This window comes from Heterodontus francisci, chromosome 44 (assembly GCF_036365525.1).
Source record: "Heterodontus francisci isolate sHetFra1 chromosome 44, sHetFra1.hap1, whole genome shotgun sequence".
In the NCBI taxonomy this organism is placed as follows: Eukaryota; Metazoa; Chordata; class Chondrichthyes; order Heterodontiformes; family Heterodontidae; genus Heterodontus; species Heterodontus francisci.
This window is the reverse complement of record NC_090414.1, coordinates 23,694,770-23,712,041: the sequence shown is the minus strand read 5'-3', so window position 1 is coordinate 23,712,041 and position 17,272 is coordinate 23,694,770. Positions and strand designations below refer to the sequence as shown.

The 17,272-nt window shown below is 57.3% G+C and overlaps 1 protein-coding gene across 1 annotated transcript in view; it reads right to left on the bottom strand.

Annotated features, from left to right (window-relative positions):
* Positions 1-17,272, bottom strand: part of bbs1 (Bardet-Biedl syndrome 1) — a 41,588-nt gene that overhangs the window by 11,930 nt on the left and 12,386 nt on the right. Inside the window, 8 exon segments of the mRNA XM_068021411.1 lie at positions 3,201-3,235; positions 3,238-3,358; positions 4,640-4,760; positions 6,073-6,179; positions 7,800-7,931; positions 11,388-11,460; positions 15,192-15,230; positions 17,018-17,064. Of these exon segments, the coding sequence (XP_067877512.1) occupies positions 3,201-3,235; positions 3,238-3,358; positions 4,640-4,760; positions 6,073-6,179; positions 7,800-7,931; positions 11,388-11,460; positions 15,192-15,230; positions 17,018-17,064 (675 nt within the window).

Sequence of the window (17,272 nt, the reverse complement as noted above, 5' to 3'; positions counted from 1 at the left end):
GAGATAGGGAAGGTTGTCGGGGTTGGAGGAGGTTACAGAGATAGGGAGGATTGTCGGGGCTGGAGGAGGTTACAGAGATAGGGAGAATTGTCGGGGCTGGAGGAGGTTACAGAGATAGGGAGTGTTGTAGGGGCTGGAGGAGGTTACAGAGATAGGGAGGGTTGTAGGGGCTGGAGGAGGTTACAGAGATAGGGAGGATTGTCGGGGCTGGAGGAGGTTACAGAGATAAGAGGGTTGTAAGGGCTGGAGGAGGTTACAGAGATAGGGAGGGTTGTAGGGGCTTGAGGAGGTTACAGAGATAGGGAGTGTTGTAGGGGCTGGAGGAGGTTACAGAGATAGGGAGGGTTGTAGGGGCTGGAGGAGGTTACAGAGATAGGGAGGGTGTGGGGGCTGGAGGAGGTTACAGAGATAGGGAGGGTTGTAGGGGCTGGAGGAGGTTACAGAGATAGGGAGGGTTGTAGGGGCTTGAGGAGGTTACAGAGATAGGGAGTGTTGTAGGGGCTGGAGGAGGTTACAGAGATAGGGAGGGTGTGGGGGCTGGAGGAGGTTACAGAGATAGGGGAGTGTTGTAGGGGCTGGAGGAGGTTACAGAGATAGGGAGGGTTGTAGGGGCTGGAGGAGGTTACAGAGATAGGGAGGGTGTGGGGGCTGGAGGAGGTTACAGAGATAGGGAGGGTTGTCGGGGCTGGAGGAGGTTACAGAGATAGGGAGTGTTGTAGGGGCTGGAGGAGGTTACAGAGATAGGGAGGGTTGTAGGGGCTGGAGGAGGTTACAGAGATAGGGAGGGTTGTTGGGGCTGGAGGAGGTTACAGAGATAGGAGGATTGTCGGGGCTGGAGGAGGTTACAGAGATAGGGAGGGTGTGGGGGGCTGGAGGAGGTTACAGAGATAGGGAGGGTTTGTAGGGGCTGGAGGAGGTTACAGAGATAGGGAGGGTTTGTAGGGGCTGGAGGAGGTTACAGAGATAGGGAGGGTTGTGGGGGGCTGGAGGAGGTTACAGAGATAGGGAGTGTTGTAGGGGCTGGAGGAGGTTACAGAGATAGGGAGGGTTGTAGGGGCTGGAGGAGGTTACAGAGATAGGGAGGGTTGTTGGGGCTGGAGGGAGGTTACAGAGATAGGGAGGGTGTGGGGGCTGGAGGAGGTTACTGAGATAGGGAGGATTGTCGGGGCTGGAGGAGGTTACAGAGATAGGGAGGGTTGTCGGGGCTGGAGGAGGTTACAGAGATAGGGAGGGTGTGGGGGCTGGAGGAGGGTTACAGAGATAGGGAGTGTTGTAGGGGCTGGAGGAGGTTACAGAGATAGGGAGGGGTGTGGGGGCTGGAGGAGGTTACAGAGATAGGGAGGATTGTAGGGGCTGGAGGAGGTTACAGAGATAGGGAGGGTGTGGGGGCTGGAGGAGGTTACAGAGATAGGGAGGGTGTGGGGGGCTGGAGGAGGTTACAGAGATAGGGAGGGTTGTGGGGGCTGGAGGAGGTTACAGTGATAGGAGGGTTGTCGGGCTGGAGGAGGTTACAGAGATAGGGAGGGTGTGGGGGCTGGAGGAGGGTTACAGAAATAGGGAGGGTTGTCGGGGCTGGAGGAGGTTACAGAGATAGGGAGGGTTGTAGGGGCTGGAGGAGGTTACAGAGATAGGGAGGGTGTGGGGGCTGGAGGAGGTTACAGAGATAGGGAGGGTTGTAGGGGCTGGAGGAGGTTACAGAGATAGGGAGGGTTTGTAGGGGCTGGAGGAGGTTACAGAGATAGGGAGGGTTGTAGGGGCTGGAGGAGGTTACAGAGATAGGAGGGTTGTCGGGGCTGGAGGAGGTTACAGAGATAGGGAGGGTGTGGGGGCTGGAGGAGGTTACAGAGATAGGGAGGGTTGTGGGGGCTGGAGGAGGTTACAGAGATAGGGAGGGTTGTGGGGGCTGGAGGAGGTTACAGCGATAGGGAGTGTTGTAGGGGCTGGAGGAGGTTACAGAGATAGGGAGGGTTTGTAGGGGCTGGAGGAGGTTACAGAGATAGGGAGGGTTGTCGGGGCTGGAGGAGGTTACAGAGATAGGGAGGGTTTGGGGGCTGGAGGAGGTTACAGAGATAGGGAGGGTTGTCGGGGCTGGAGGAGGTTACAGAGATAGGGAGGGGTTTGGGGGCTGGAGGAGGTTACAGAGATAGGGAGGGTTGTCGGGGCTGGAGGAGGTTACAGAGATAGGGAGGGTTTGGGGACTGGAGGAGGTTACAGAGATAGGGAGGGTTTGGGGGCTGGAGGAGGTTACAGAGATAGGGAGGGTTGTAGGGGCTGGAGGAGGTTACAGAGATAGGGAGGGGTTGTAGGGGCTGGAGGAGGTTACAGAGATAGGGAGGGTTGTAGGGGCTTGAGGAGGTTACAGAGATAGGAGGATTGTCGGGGCTGGAGGAGGTTACAGAGATAGGGAGGGTTTGGGGGGCTGGAGGAGGTTACAGAGATAGGGAGGGTTGTAGGGGCTGGAGGAGGTTACAGAGATAGGGAGGGTTTGGGGGCTGGAGGAGGTTACAGAGATAGGGAGGGTTGTAGGGGCTGGAGGTGGTTACAGAGATAGGGAGGGTTTGTAGGGCTGGAGGAGGTTACAGAGATAGGGAGGATTGAGGCTCTGGAGGAGGTTACAGTGATAGGGAGGGGGCGAGGAGGCCATGGAGGGATTTTAAATGATTGGAGTTAGTTACGGTGACACTGTAATCTCTCGATATAAACATGGGGAATAGTGCAAGCTCATTGACACTGAAAGGATGGCAGTGGTCTCTGCAGCCTGAGGCCTGTCCGTTACACCCATTGGTCAGATCTATGTGCATTTGTGAACGAGGCAAATATAACCCAATGTAAGATCCCAGATTTACTACAGCTGTGAGCTGGGACACCTCAACATCTCGGTAGCTTTAGTGGTCACTTTCACTGGGCCAAGAACTGGCGCTAATAACCCAACTGGTTCACTCCTGTCCTGTGAGGGGAGGGAAAGCTGCCCTCCTTCCCAGTCTGGGCCGATATGTGACTCCCATCCCCACACAACAGTGACTCCTAACTGTTGTGGCACAGTCTTGCTCCGATGGTCAAATGCCAGTGGAAGGTTTTGGGGAATTGTTGATTCGGACCATCACCCTTGTGCCCTCACATCCCTCCTCCCCACCACCATGCGCGCTACCTGACAGGTTGGCACACCAAGGACTGGTGCCAGGAGCCAGAGGGGAGTGTACCTGGGTTCTGATAACGTTGACGAGGATTTTATCCCGTACAGGTGGACCTCCGAGTTTGCCAGGGCCACCAGCACTGCCTGGAAGCCTTTTGATTTGTGATCCATCAGAGCCATGGTCATAATAGGAGCCGGTAGGTATACAGTCCAGAGCTTCTTACCCTGCAGACGGAGAGGAGAGTGTTCATTAGGTATTGATATCGAGGGATATGGAGATGGAGCTCCTTTCACCCCCTCAGAGCATCCCAAAGTGCTTCTCGGCCAATGAATAGTTTCTGAAGTGCAGCAGCCAATTTGTGCACAGCAAGATCCCACAAACAGCAAAGTGATAATGACCCAGATCATCTGTTTTTAGTGATGTTGGTTGAGGATAAATATTGGCCCCAGGACACCGGGGAGAACTCCCCTGCTCTTCTTCCAATAGTGACCGTGGGATCTTTTACACCCACCCGAGAGGGCAGACGGGGGCCTCGGTTTAATGTCTCATCTGAAAAACGGCACCTCCGACAGTGCAGCACTCCCTCAGTACTGACCCTCCGAAATTGTGGCGCTCCCTCAGCACTGACACTCCGACAGCGCGGCACTCATTCAGTACTGACCCTCCGACAGTGCAACACTCCCTCAGTCAGGTTAACCCTCATCTGCTAGTACTGTGTTCAGTTCAGGGCCCTCCGCCCCTCAGGAAGGAGATATTGTCCTGGGAGAGGGTGCAGTGCAGATTCACAGAATGATCCCGGGGATAAAAGGGTTTTAAATTCCGAGGACGGGTCACACAGACTGGGCTTGTATTCCCTCGAGTGTAGAAGATTAAGGGGTTGATCTAATCGAGGGGTTTAAGATGATTAAAGGATTCGATCGGGTCGATAGAGAGAAACTATTTCTCTGGTCGGGGGGGTCCAGAACAAGGGGGCAAAACCTTAAAATTCGAGCCCGGGCCGTTCAGGGGTGATGTCAGGAAACACTTCTTCACACAAAGGGGAGTGGAAATCGAGAACTCTCTCCCCCCAGAAAGCTGCTGAGGCCGGGGGTCAATTGGGAATTTCAGACCTGAGATTGATAGATTTTAGTTGGGTGAAGGGGGATTAAGGGTTACAGAACCCAGGCGGGGAGATGGAGTTCAGTTACACATCAGCCAAGATCTCATTGAATGGCAGATCGGGGGAAGGTGGGACTAAATTGGATTGCTTGTTCAAAGAGCACAGGCGCGATGGGCCGAATGGCCTCCTTCTGTGCTTTAAGATTCTATGGTTCTATGAGGCTTATGGGGCTGGATTACTTCCTCCTGGAAGAACATTAGGCGAGCATGTTGTGGAGCAGATGGAGGTGAATTTATATGGCTAGAGGTGGTGAAATGGGATGGGAGGAGAGCCCAGCATGTGAACCATCCCCACTGCATGTAATGCTAGAAATAGGAGGCTGTGTTAGACAGAGCTGGGCTCTTACCTTCTGAGAGTAGGAGTGCAGCATCTCCTTCCCACATCCAACCACAATGTTCTTATTAACCCCGCAGCAGGCCACAGGCTGTGAGTTCAACTCGATGCATTGCTTGGGCCGTTTGGAATCTCTGCGAAGGCAACAACAACTTGCATTTATCTAGCACCTTTAACCAAGCGAAACATCCCCAGGTGCTTCACAGGGAGCGTAAATCAGACAGAATTTGACCCCGAGCCACATAAGGAGATATTAGGGACAGGCGAACAAAAGCTCGGTCAAAGAGGTCAGTTTTAAGGAGCGTCTTAAAGGAGGAGAGAGAGAGGCGGAGAGGTTTAGGGAGGGAATTCCAGAGCTTAGGGCCCCAGGCAGCTGAAGGCACGGCCGCCAATGGTGGAGCGATGGGAATCGGGGGATGGACAAGAAACCGGAATTGCAGGAGTGCAGAGATCTCAGAGGGGTTGTAGGGGCTGGAGGAGGTTACAGAGATAGGGAGGGTTGTAGGGGTTGGAGGAGGTTACAGAGAAAGGGAGAGGTGTAGGGACTGGAGGAGGTTACAGAGATAGGGATGTTTGTAGGGGCTGGAGGAGGTTACAGAGATAGGGAGGGTTGTAGGGGCTGGAGGAGGTTACAGAGATAGGGAGGGTTGTAGGGGGCTGGAGGAGGTTACAGAGATAGGGAGGGTTGTAGGGGCTGGAGGAGGTTACAGAGATAGGAGGGTTGTAGGGGCTGGAGGAGGTTACAGAGATAGGGAGGGTTGTAGGGGTTGGAGGAGGTTACAGAGATAGGGAGGGCTGTAGGGGTTGGAGGTAGTTACAGAGATAGGGAGAGGTGTAGGGACTGGAGGAGGTTACAGAGATAGGGATGTTTGTAGGGACTGGAGGAGGTTACAGAGATAGGGAGGGTTGTAGGGGCTGGAGGAGGTTACAGAGATAGGGAGGGTTGTAGGGGCTGGAGGAGGTTACAGAGATAGGGAGGGTTGTAGGGGCTGGAGGAGGTTACAGAGATAGGGAGGATTGTCGGGGCTGGAGGAGGTTACAGAGATAGGGAGGGTTGTAGGGGCTGGAGGAGGTTACAGAGATAGGGAGGGTTGTAGGGGCTGGAGGAGGTTACAGAGATAGGGAGGGTTGTCGGGGCTGGAGGAGGTTACAGAGATAGGGAGGGGGGGGGCGAGGAGGCCATGGAGGGATTTGAAAACAAGGATGAGAATTTTAAAATCGAGGCGTTGCCGGACCGGGAGCCAGTGGAGGTCAGCGAGGAACACGGGGTGATGGGTGAACAGGGCTCGGTGTGATGAAGAATTAGACGGAAAGCCTTGGAGGAAGCTGTACCCTGTGGTAGCAGAGATCAGGACTGGGAAAGGAACAAAAGACAAACATACATTGTAAATCGCCACTTGTGCACCAGCAGAAACAACTATAAGCTTTGCCAATTTTCCTGCCTACCTGCGGATAACGTAGATATTTCCATTCCGACAGGCAATGATAATCCTGAACTCCACATCGAACTGGCCACTGACATCCATGAACACTGGGACACTGGGAAGATTCAACTAGCAGAGAGAAACAGACAGAACTATTGACAGCGGAAGTGAGTATTCCATAGCTCTTGTAGCTGGCCTCCCACTGTCTGTAACTCTGCTGCCCTGTATCCGAACTCAGAAATGCCTCGATTATAAAATTCTCGTTCTTGTGTTCAAATCCCTCCATGGCCTTCTCACCCCCTCCCTATCTCTGTAACCTCCTCCAGCCCCTACAACCCTCCCTATCTCTGTAACCTCCTCCAGCACCTGCAACCCTCCGAGATCTCTGTAACCTCCTCCAGCCCCGACAACCCTCCGAGATCTCTGTAACCTCCTCCAGCCCCTACAACCCTCCGAGATCTCTGTAACCTCCTCCAGCCCCTACAACCCTCCCCATCTCTGTAACCTCCTCCAGCCCCTACAACCCTCCGAGATCTCTGTAACCTCCTCCAGCTCCTCCAACCCTCCCTATCTCTGTAACCTCCTTCAGCCCCTGCAACCCTCCGAGATCTCTGTAACCTCCTCCAGCCCCTACAACCCTCCGAGATCTCTGTAACCTCCTCCAGCCCCTGCAACCCTCCGAGATCTCTGTAACCTCCTCCAGCCCTGCAACCCTCCGAGATCTCTGTAACCTCCTCCAGCCCCTGCAACCCTCCGAGATCTCTGTAACTTCCTCCAGCCCCTACAACCCTCCGAGATCTCTGCGCTCCTCCAATTCCGGCCTCTTGTCCATCCCCCAATTCCCATCGCTCCACCATTGCCTTCAGCTGCCTGGGCCCTAAGCTCTGGAATTCCCTCCCTAAACCACCTCTGAGGAGAGATTGAGTAGTCTGGGCCTATATTCTCTCCAGTTTGGAAGAATGAGAGGTGATTTCATTGAAACATATAAAATTCAATGGGTTTGACAGGGTCGATGCTGAGAGGCTGTTTTCCCCCTCCCACCCCCAGCTGGAGAATCCAGAACGAGGGCCTCGGTCTCAGGACAAGGGGTTGGCCATTTCAGACTGAGATGAGGAGAAATCTCTTCACTCGGGACGGTTGTGAACCTTTGGGATTCTCTACCCTGGAGGGTTGTGGATGCTCAGCCATTGAGTATATTCAAGACTGGGATCGAGAGATTTTTTTGGACACTGAGGGAATCGAGGGGTATGGGGGGGGGGGGCGGGGAAAAGCAGAGTTGAGATGGAAGGATCAGCCGTGATCCTTGAATGGCGGAGCAGGCCGAGGGGCCGAATGGCCTATTCCTGCTCCTCTATCTCGTGTTCTAAGGCCAGACAAATGAACCAGTATTTATCTATCACCTACCCGTTCTGTATACACACGTTTGTTCATTAGCTGTTATCCCAGGGTGTGTTCACAACTTTGGAAGACAATCGTAACTGAGGAAAATCTTTGTCTGACCGTCACCTTCGAGGCTACAAATGTGTACTCCCTTATAAGGAAGAGACTAAATAAAGACATGATAAGGCTCTTTGAGGCTAACTGTTAGATCTAACTGCCTCCTTTATAACCTGCTATTTAAACCCCATCACCACAGCGAACACTTTGTCAGTATCAGCCCTGTCACACCCTCAAGACCCCACAATCAGATCATCATCTCTATCCCTTGCTCCTTGTCCCTATATTGCCAAACACTCGTAGACTCATTACCTTTGCCTGGATGGTGAACGCCTCAGGGTCCAGTATACAGACCTCCATGTTCTCGGTGCCAATCACCAGGCAGCCAACCGCGTCCTCGTCCGCCATGTTCTTGTTTAGTGTGGCCATGCACGTGATCACCGTCTGCAATGGACCGAGAGGGGAAAGAGAGAGTTCAGCCTCCGGCCTCAGTCCAATCCGGCCGCTCAGCCCCCTCAAACACGCTGTTCGTACCCGCAGGAGCTGGGCACCGTTCCAGACAGAGCTGGGGAAATCATGTCGGGTGAGCAGACCCGGAGAAGAGCTTTCAACACCGAGAGAGAGCGAGCGCGCAGCGGACCACTGACTCACCCAAGGGCACTGAGGCCAATGAGGGGGCCTCCATGGGATCAGTTCAGCTCAGCACCAGCAGCCTTTGCAGGAACACTGACTGAGTGCTCAGGGGATGTTACAGACTCTTCAGGCAAAGTCCCAAACAGGACGCGTTACTGCTCATTGCTTTCAGCTCCTACACATTTCCAAAGAGTTCCAGTGTGTAGGATTGGGGCATGACTTTTAACAAACAGGCCCTGTGAGGCCATCCCATCTGAAGAGATCAATCCCATCCAAACACCTTCTCCCTATATCCCTCAACCCGCCTTCTCCCCATATCCCTCAACCCACCTACCCACCTCTCCCCATATCCCTCAATCACATCCAAACACCTTCTCCCCCTATCCCTCAATCCCACCCACCCACCTTCTCCCCATATCCCTCAATCCCACACACCCACCTTCTACCCATGTCGCACAATCCCACCCACCCACCTTCTCCCCATGTCGCACAATCCCACCCACCCACCTTCTCCCCATATCCCTCAATCCCACCCACCCACCTTCTCCCCATATCCCTCAATCCCACCCACCCACCTTCTCCCCATGTCGCACAATCCCACCCACCCACCTTCTCCCCATGTCGCACAATCCCACCCACCCACCATCTCCCCATGTCGCACAATCCCACCCACCCACCTTCTCCCCATGTCGTACAATCCCACCCACCCACCTTCTCCCCATATCCCTCAATCCCACCCACCCACCTTCTCCCCATGTCGTACAATCCCACCCACCTTCTCCCCATATCCCTCAATCCCACCCACCCACCCTCTCTCCATATCCCTCAATCCCACCCACCCACCTTCTCCCCATATCCCTCAATCCCACCCACCCACCTTCTCCCCATGTCGCACAATCCCACCCACCCACCTTCTCCCCATATCCCTCAATCCCACCCACCCACCCTCTCCCCATATCCCTCAATCCCACCCACCCACCTTCTCCCCAAATCCCTCAATCCCACCCACCCACCTTCTCCCCATATCTCTTAATCCCACCCACCCACCCTCTCCCCATATCCCTCAATCCCACCCACCCACCTTCTCCCCAAATACCTCAATCCCACCCACCCACCTTCTCCCCATATCTCTTAATCCCACCCACCCACCTTCTCCCCAAATCCCTCAATCCCACCCACCTTCTCCCCAAATCCCTCAATCCCACCCACCACTCCCCATGTCCCTCAATCCCACCCACCTTCTCCCCATGTCGCACAATCCCACCCACCCACCTTCTCCCCATGTCGCACAATCCCACCCACCCACCTTCTCCCCATGTCCCTCAATCCCACCCACCTGCTCCCCATATCCCTCAATCCCACTCACCCACCTTCTCCCCATATCCCTCAATCCCACCCACCCACCTGCTCCCCATATCCCTCAATCCCACTCACCCACCTTCTCCCCATATCCCTCAATCCCACCCACCCACCTGCTCCCCATATCCCTCAATCCCACCCACCCACCTTCTCCCCATGTCGCACAATCCCACCCACCCACCTTCTCCCCATGTCGCACAATCCCACCCACCCACCTTCTCCCCATGTCCCTCAATCCCACCCACCTTCTCCCCATATCCCTCAATCCCACTCACCCACCTTCTCCCCATATCCCTCAATCCCACCCACCCACCTTCTCCCCATATCCCTCAATCCCACCCACCTTCTCCCAATATCCCTCAACCCGCCCACCCACCTTCTCCCCATGTCGCACAATCCCACCCACCCACCTTCTCCCCATGTCGCACAATCCCACCCACCCACCTTCTCCCATGTCCCTCAATCCCACCCACCTTCTCCCCATATCCCTCAATCCCACTCACCCACCTTCTCCCCATATCCCTCAATCCCACCCACCCACCTGCTCCCCATATCCCTCAATCCCACCCACCCACCTTCTCCCCATGTCGCACAATCCCACCCACCCACCTTCTCCCCATGTCCCTCAATCCCACCCACCTTCTCCCCATATCCCTCAATCCCACTCACCCACCTTCTCCCCATATCCCTCAATCCCACCCACCCACCTTCTCCCCATATCCCTCAATCCCACCCACCCACCTTCTCCCCATATCCCTCAATCCCACTCACCCACCTTCTCCCCATATCCCTCAATCCCACCCACCCACCTGCTCCCCATATCCCTCAATCCCACCCACCCACCTTCTCCCCATGTCGCACAATCCCACCCACCCACCTTCTCCCCATATCCCTCAATCCCACTCACCCACCTTCTCCCCATATCCCTCAATCCCAACTACCCTCCTTCTCCCCATATCCCTCAAACCCCACCCACCCACCTTCTCCCAATATCCCTCAGTACCACCTCCCCACCTACTCCCCATATCCCTCTATCCCACCCACCCACCTTCTCCCCATATCCCTCAAATCCCACCCACCCACCTTCTCCCCATATCCCTCAATCCCACCCACCCACCTTCTCCCCATAATCGCTCAACCCACCCACCTTCTCCCCATATTCCTCAATCCCACCCACCCGCCTTCTCCCCATATTCCTCAATCCCACCCACCTTTTCCCATATCCCTCAATCCCACCCACCCACCTTCTCCCCATAATCGCTCAACCCACCCGCCTTCTCCCCATATTCCTCAATCCCACACACCCGCCTTCTCCCCATATCCCTCAATCCCACCCACTCCCCATATTCCTCAATCCCACCCACCCACCTTCTCCCCATATCCCTCAATCCCACCCACACTCTCCCCATATCCCTCAATCCCAGCTACCTACCTTCCCCCCATATCCCTCAAATCCCACCCACCCACCTCGCCCCATATCCCTCAACCCACCCACCTTCCTCAATCCCGACTATCCACCTTCTCCCCATATCCCTCAACGCACCCTCCTCCCCATATCCCTCAATCCCACCTCCTCCCCATAACCCTCAATCCTACCTTCTCCCCATATCCCTCACTCCCACCCACACACCTTCTCCCAATATCCCTCAATCCCACTGACCCGCCTTCTCCCCATATCCCTCAATCCCAGCTACCTACCTTCTCCCCATATCCCTCAAATCCCACCTACCCACCTCGCCCCATATCCCTCACTCCCACCCACCCAGCCTCTCCCCATATCCCTCACTCCCACCCACCCACCCTCTCTCCATTTTTCCCACAGCTCCATCGGGGTGGGGGGGGGGGGTGGGTGGGGCGGGAGGGAAGGACGGATAGTACCTGGGATGTCGAAGGTCGTACAAACCATACCTGACGTTTGATGGGCTGCATTTTGTGGACGTTGACAAACGACTGCATCTCATGGGGCTCCAACATGAGATACCTGATTGAGAAGAGACAAAGACACTGAGCCTTTCCACCGTACGTGCCCTGCCCCCACAGCAATGAGGATCAGTCTGTGTACTCAAAATCCCCTTATCAGCTGAAGAAAGATCTTGCCAGGTGAATAAAGTTTTCTTGTGCAAACAGGTATTGACCTGACGATGGGGGAATCTCCCATTGTGGCCGTTATTCTTGTGTTAGCGTGGATTGGCACGTTACGCAAATCAAAACACGTATTTGGAAAATGCCTTTCACCTCCTCGGGACATCCAAAAGCACTTCAGCCAATGCAGTACTTCTGAAGTCAATTGGTGCACAGCAAGATCCCAGGATACGGCAATAACAACCAGATCATCTGTTTTTAGTGATGTTGGTTGAGGGATAAATATTGGCCCCCGGACACCGGGGAGAACTCCCCTGCTCTTCTTCCAATAGTGGCCGTGGGATCTTTTACACCCACCTGAGAGGGCAGACGGGGCCTCGGTTTAATGTCTCATGTGAAAGACGGCACCTCAGACAGTGCGGCACTCCCTCAGCACTGACCCTCCGACAGTGCGGCGCTCCCTCAGCACTGACCCTCCGACAGTGCGGCGCTCCCTCAGCACTGACCCTCCGACAGTGCGGCGCTCCCTCAGCACTGACCCTCCGACAGTGCGGCGCTCCCTCAGCACTGACCCTCCGACAGTGCGGCGCTCCCTCAGCACTGACCCTCCGACAGTGCGGCGCTCCCTCAGCACTGACCCTCCGACAGTGCGGCGCTCCCTCAGCACTGACCCTCCGACAGTGCGGCGCTCCCTCAGCACTGACCCTCCGACAGTGCGGCGCTCCCTCAGCACTGACCCTCCGACAGTGCGGCGCTCCCTCAGCACTGACCCTCCGACAGTGCGGCGCTCCCTCAGCACTGACCCTCCGACAGTGCGGCGCTCCCTCAGCACTGACCCTCCGACAGTGCGGCGCTCCCTCAGCACTGACCCTCCGACAGTGCGGCGCTCCCTCAGCACTGACCCTCCGACAGTGCGGCGCTCCCTCAGCACTGACCCTCCGACAGTGCGGCGCTCCCTCAGCACTGACCCTCCGACAGTGCGGCGCTCCCTCAGCACTGACCCTCCGACAGTGCGGCGCTCCCTCAGCACTGACCCTCCGACAGTGCGGCGCTCCCTCAGCACTGACCCTCCGACAGTGCGGCGCTCCCTCAGCACTGACCCTCCGACAGTGCGGCGCTCCCTCAGCACTGACCCTCCGACAGTGCGGCGCTCCCTCAGCACTGACCCTCCGACAGTGCGGCGCTCCCTCAGCACTGACCCTCCGACAGTGCGGCGCTCCCTCAGCACTGACCCTCCGACAGTGCGGCGCTCCCTCAGCACTGACCCTCCGACAGTGCGGCGCTCCCTCAGCACTGACCCTCCGACAGTGCGGCGCTCCCTCAGCACTGACCCTCCGACAGTGCGGCGCTCCCTCAGCACTGACCCTCCGACAGTGCGGCGCTCCCTCAGCACTGACCCTCCGACAGTGCGGCGCTCCCTCAGCACTGACCCTCCGACAGTGCGGCGCTCCCTCAGCACTGACCCTCCGACAGTGCGGCGCTCCCTCAGCACTGACCCTCCGACAGTGCGGCGCTCCCTCAGCACTGACCCTCCGACAGTGCGGCGCTCCCTCAGCACTGACCCTCCGACAGTGCGGCGCTCCCTCAGCACTGACCCTCCGACAGTGCGGCGCTCCCTCAGCACTGACCCTCCGACAGTGCGGCGCTCCCTCAGCACTGACCCTCCGACAGTGCGGCGCTCCCTCAGCACTGACCCTCCGACAGTGCGGCGCTCCCTCAGCACTGACCCTCCGACAGTGCGGCGCTCCCTCAGCACTGACCCTCCGACAGTGCGGCGCTCCCTCAGCACTGACCCTCCGACAGTGCGGCGCTCCCTCAGCACTGACCCTCCGACAGTGCGGCGCTCCCTCAGCACTGACCCTCCGACAGTGCGGCGCTCCCTCAGCACTGACCCTCCGACAGTGCGGCGCTCCCTCAGCACTGACCCTCCGACAGTGCGGCGCTCCCTCAGCACTGACCCTCCGACAGTGCGGCGCTCCCTCAGCACTGACCCTCCGACAGTGCGGCGCTCCCTCAGCACTGACCCTCCGACAGTGCGGCGCTCCCTCAGCACTGACCCTCCGACAGTGCGGCGCTCCCTCAGCACTGACCCTCCGACAGTGCGGCGCTCCCTCAGCACTGACCCTCCGACAGTGCGGCGCTCCCTCAGCACTGACCCTCCGACAGTGCGGCGCTCCCTCAGCACTGACCCTCCGACAGTGCGGCGCTCCCTCAGCACTGACCCTCCGACAGTGCGGCGCTCCCTCAGCACTGACCCTCCGACAGTGCGGCGCTCCCTCAGCACTGACCCTCCGACAGTGCGGCGCTCCCTCAGCACTGACCCTCCGACAGTGCGGCGCTCCCTCAGCACTGACCCTCCGACAGTGCGGCGCTCCCTCAGCACTGACCCTCCGACAGTGCGGCGCTCCCTCAGCACTGACCCTCCGACAGTGCGGCGCTCCCTCAGCACTGACCCTCCGACAGTGCGGCGCTCCCTCAGCACTGACCCTCCGACATTGCGGCGCTCCCTCAGCACTGACCCTCCGACAGTGCGGCGCTCCCTCAGCACTGACCCTCCGACAGTGCGGCGCTCCCTCAGCACTGACCCTCCGACAGTGCGGCGCTCCCTCAGCACTGACCCTCCGACAGTGCGGCGCTCCCTCAGCACTGACCCTCCGACAGTGCGGCGCTCCCTCAGCACTGACCCTCCGACAGTGCGGCGCTCCCTCAGCACTGACCCTCCGACAGTGCGGCGCTCCCTCAGCACTGACCCTCCGACAGTGCGGCGCTCCCTCAGCACTGACCCTCCGACAGTGCGGCGCTCCCTCAGCACTGACCCTCCGACAGTGCGGCGCTCCCTCAGCACTGACCCTCCGACAGTGCGGCGCTCCCTCAGCACTGACCCTCCGACAGTGCGGCGCTCCCTCAGCACTGACCCTCCGACAGTGCGGCGCTCCCTCAGCACTGACCCTCCGACAGTGCGGCGCTCCCTCAGCACTGACCCTCCGACAGTGCGGCGCTCCCTCAGCACTGACCCTCCGACAGTGCGGCGCTCCCTCAGCACTGACCCTCCGACAGTGCGGCGCTCCCTCAGCACTGACCCTCCGACAGGGCTGCGCTCCCTCAGCACTGACCCTCCGACAGTGCGGCGCTCCCTCAGCACTGACCCTCCTACAGTGCGGCGCTCCCTCAGCCCTGACCCTCCGACAGTGCGGCGCTCCCTCAGTCCTGACCCTCCGACAGTGCGGCGCTCCCTCAGTCCTGACCCTCCGACAGTGCGGCGCTCCCTCAGTCCTGACCCTCCGACAGTGCGGCGCTCCCTCAGTACTGACCCTCCGACAGTGCGGCGCTCCCTCAGTACTGACCCTCCGACAGTGCAGCGCTCCCTCAGTACTGACCCTCCGACAGTGCAGCACTCCCTCAGTACTGACCCTCCGACAGTGCGGCACTCCCTCAGTACTGACCCTCCGACAGTGCGGCACTCCCTCAGTACTGACCCTCCGACAGTGCAGCACTCCCTCAGTACTGACCCTCCGACAGTGTGGTGCTGTGGGGTCAGGTCTATTCAGGATCAGTACTATTTGATGTGTTGAACCCACACCCCAATCTCCCTGTGTGGTTAGTAAAATATGGGGCTCAGGGCTATCCTACCTCAAAGATCTCACAGACAGAGGCTTGTCACCTTTATCCCTGTGGGGAGAGAAAAAAAAAGGATTTAGACAAGATACTGACTGGGGACAACAGGTAGAAACAGGAGTGAAAGTGGGGAGCCGAAGGTCTGAATGGAAATTGCACAGTAACGGCAGTGATTGCTGGGTGTATGAAGAGAGTGAGGCAAGGTCTGAAAGCAAGAGCCAGACCAACAGTTCCACTGGACACGGTCAAAACAGCTGTTCCACCTGGGGCTGGACGGCTACCACTTTTATGGGCCCAATTCAACACCCTGCATTTATCTAGCGCCTTTAACAGTAAGACATCCCCAAGGTGCTTCATAGGAGTGTAAATCAGACAGCATTTGACTCCGAGCCACATAAGGAGATATTAGGGACAGGCGACCAAAAGCTCGGTCAAAGAGGTCGGTTTTAAGGAGCGTCTTAAAGGAGGAGAGAGAGAGGCGGAGAGGTTTAGGGAGGGAATTCTAGAGCTTAGGGCCCCAGGCAGCTGAAGGCACGGCCGCCAATGGTGGAGCGATGGGAATCGGGAGATGGACAAGAGGCCAGAATTGGAGGGAAGGCAGAGATCTCGGAGGGTTGTAGGGGCTGGAGGAGGTTACAGAGATAGGGAGGGTTGTAGGGACTGGAGGAGGTTCCAGAGATAGGGAGGGTTGTAGGGACTGGAGGAGGTTCCAGAGATAGGGAGGGTTGTAGGGGCTGGAGGAGGTTACAGAGATAGGGAGGGTTGTAGGGGGCTGGAGGAGGTTACAGAGATAGGGAGGGTTGTAGAGGCTGGAGGAGGTTACAGAGATAGGGAGTGTTGTAGAGGCTGGAGGTTCCAGAGATAGCGAGGGTTGTAGGGGCTGGAAGAGGTTACAGAGATAGGGAGGGTTGTAGGGGCTGGAGGAGGTGACAGAGATAGGGAGGGTTGTAGGGGCTGGAGGAGGTGACAGAGATAGGGAGGGTTGTAGGGGCTGGAGGAGGTTACAGAGATAGGGAGGGTTGCAGGGGCTGGAGGAGGTTACAGAGATAGGGAGGGTTGTAGGGGCTGGAGGAGGTTACAGAGATAGGGAGGGTTGCAGGGGCTGGAGGAGGTTACAGAGATAGGGAGGGTTGTAGGGGCTGGAGGAGGTTACAGAGATAGGGAGGGCTGTAAGGGCTGGAGCAGGTTACAGAGATAGGGAGGGTTGTCGGGGCTGGAGGAGGTTACAGAGATAGGGAGAGTTGTAAGGGCTGGAGGAGGTTACAGAGATAGGGAGGGTTGTAGGGGCTGGAGGAGGTTACAGAGATAGGGAGGGTTGTGGGGGCTGGAGGAGGTTACAGAGATAGGGAGGGTTGTAGGGGCTGGAGGAGGTTACAGAGATAGGGAGGGTTGTCGGGGCTGGTGGAGATTCAGTGATAGGGACGGCTGTCGGGGCTGAGGTTACTGGACATCCGGGTGGGTGCAAGTTCAGCAGGGATCTCGGATCATGTGGCTGCAGCAGCCACACAAACAGCAACAACACACTCAGAGCCCCCCCACCTCCGCCACTCTGCTGTGCCAGACTGCAGCATTCCTGGGTAGGATCAGGAACCCCCTTGATGCCAAACCCTTCCTGGCGTGCCCTGCCCGGCTCAGCTACTCCTTGGAGCGGCTCCTCCGCCAGACCGGCCAGGCGTTGGAGTCTGAAACGAGGAGTGCAGCAAGTCCAGCTCAATGGACCCACACACACCCACTCCCCTCTGCGTCCGAAAGTCTGTCCACCACCCGTGTGCCCTCCCCATGTTGGCATGCGCTCACACTGACGCACTGTCCCACCACGCTGCAGCAAAGACCGATCTTACCGAAAACTCTCCAGCATCTCTTTGAGAGTCAAGGGGTCAATTTTATCCTGAAATGAAGGAGAAGGTTAATCAGCTTGTTAAATGCAGCGACATCAATGTTCAAACCTAAAGGAAAGTACACAATGTATTACGTGCCTGCTCCTCAGATAGAATCATCGGACAGAAAAGCACAGAAGGCCATTCACTCCAGTATGTGCTGGCTCTTTCACTCCCACTTTCTCGCTCTTGCTCCAGATTAATGCAATTTTTTTCTCC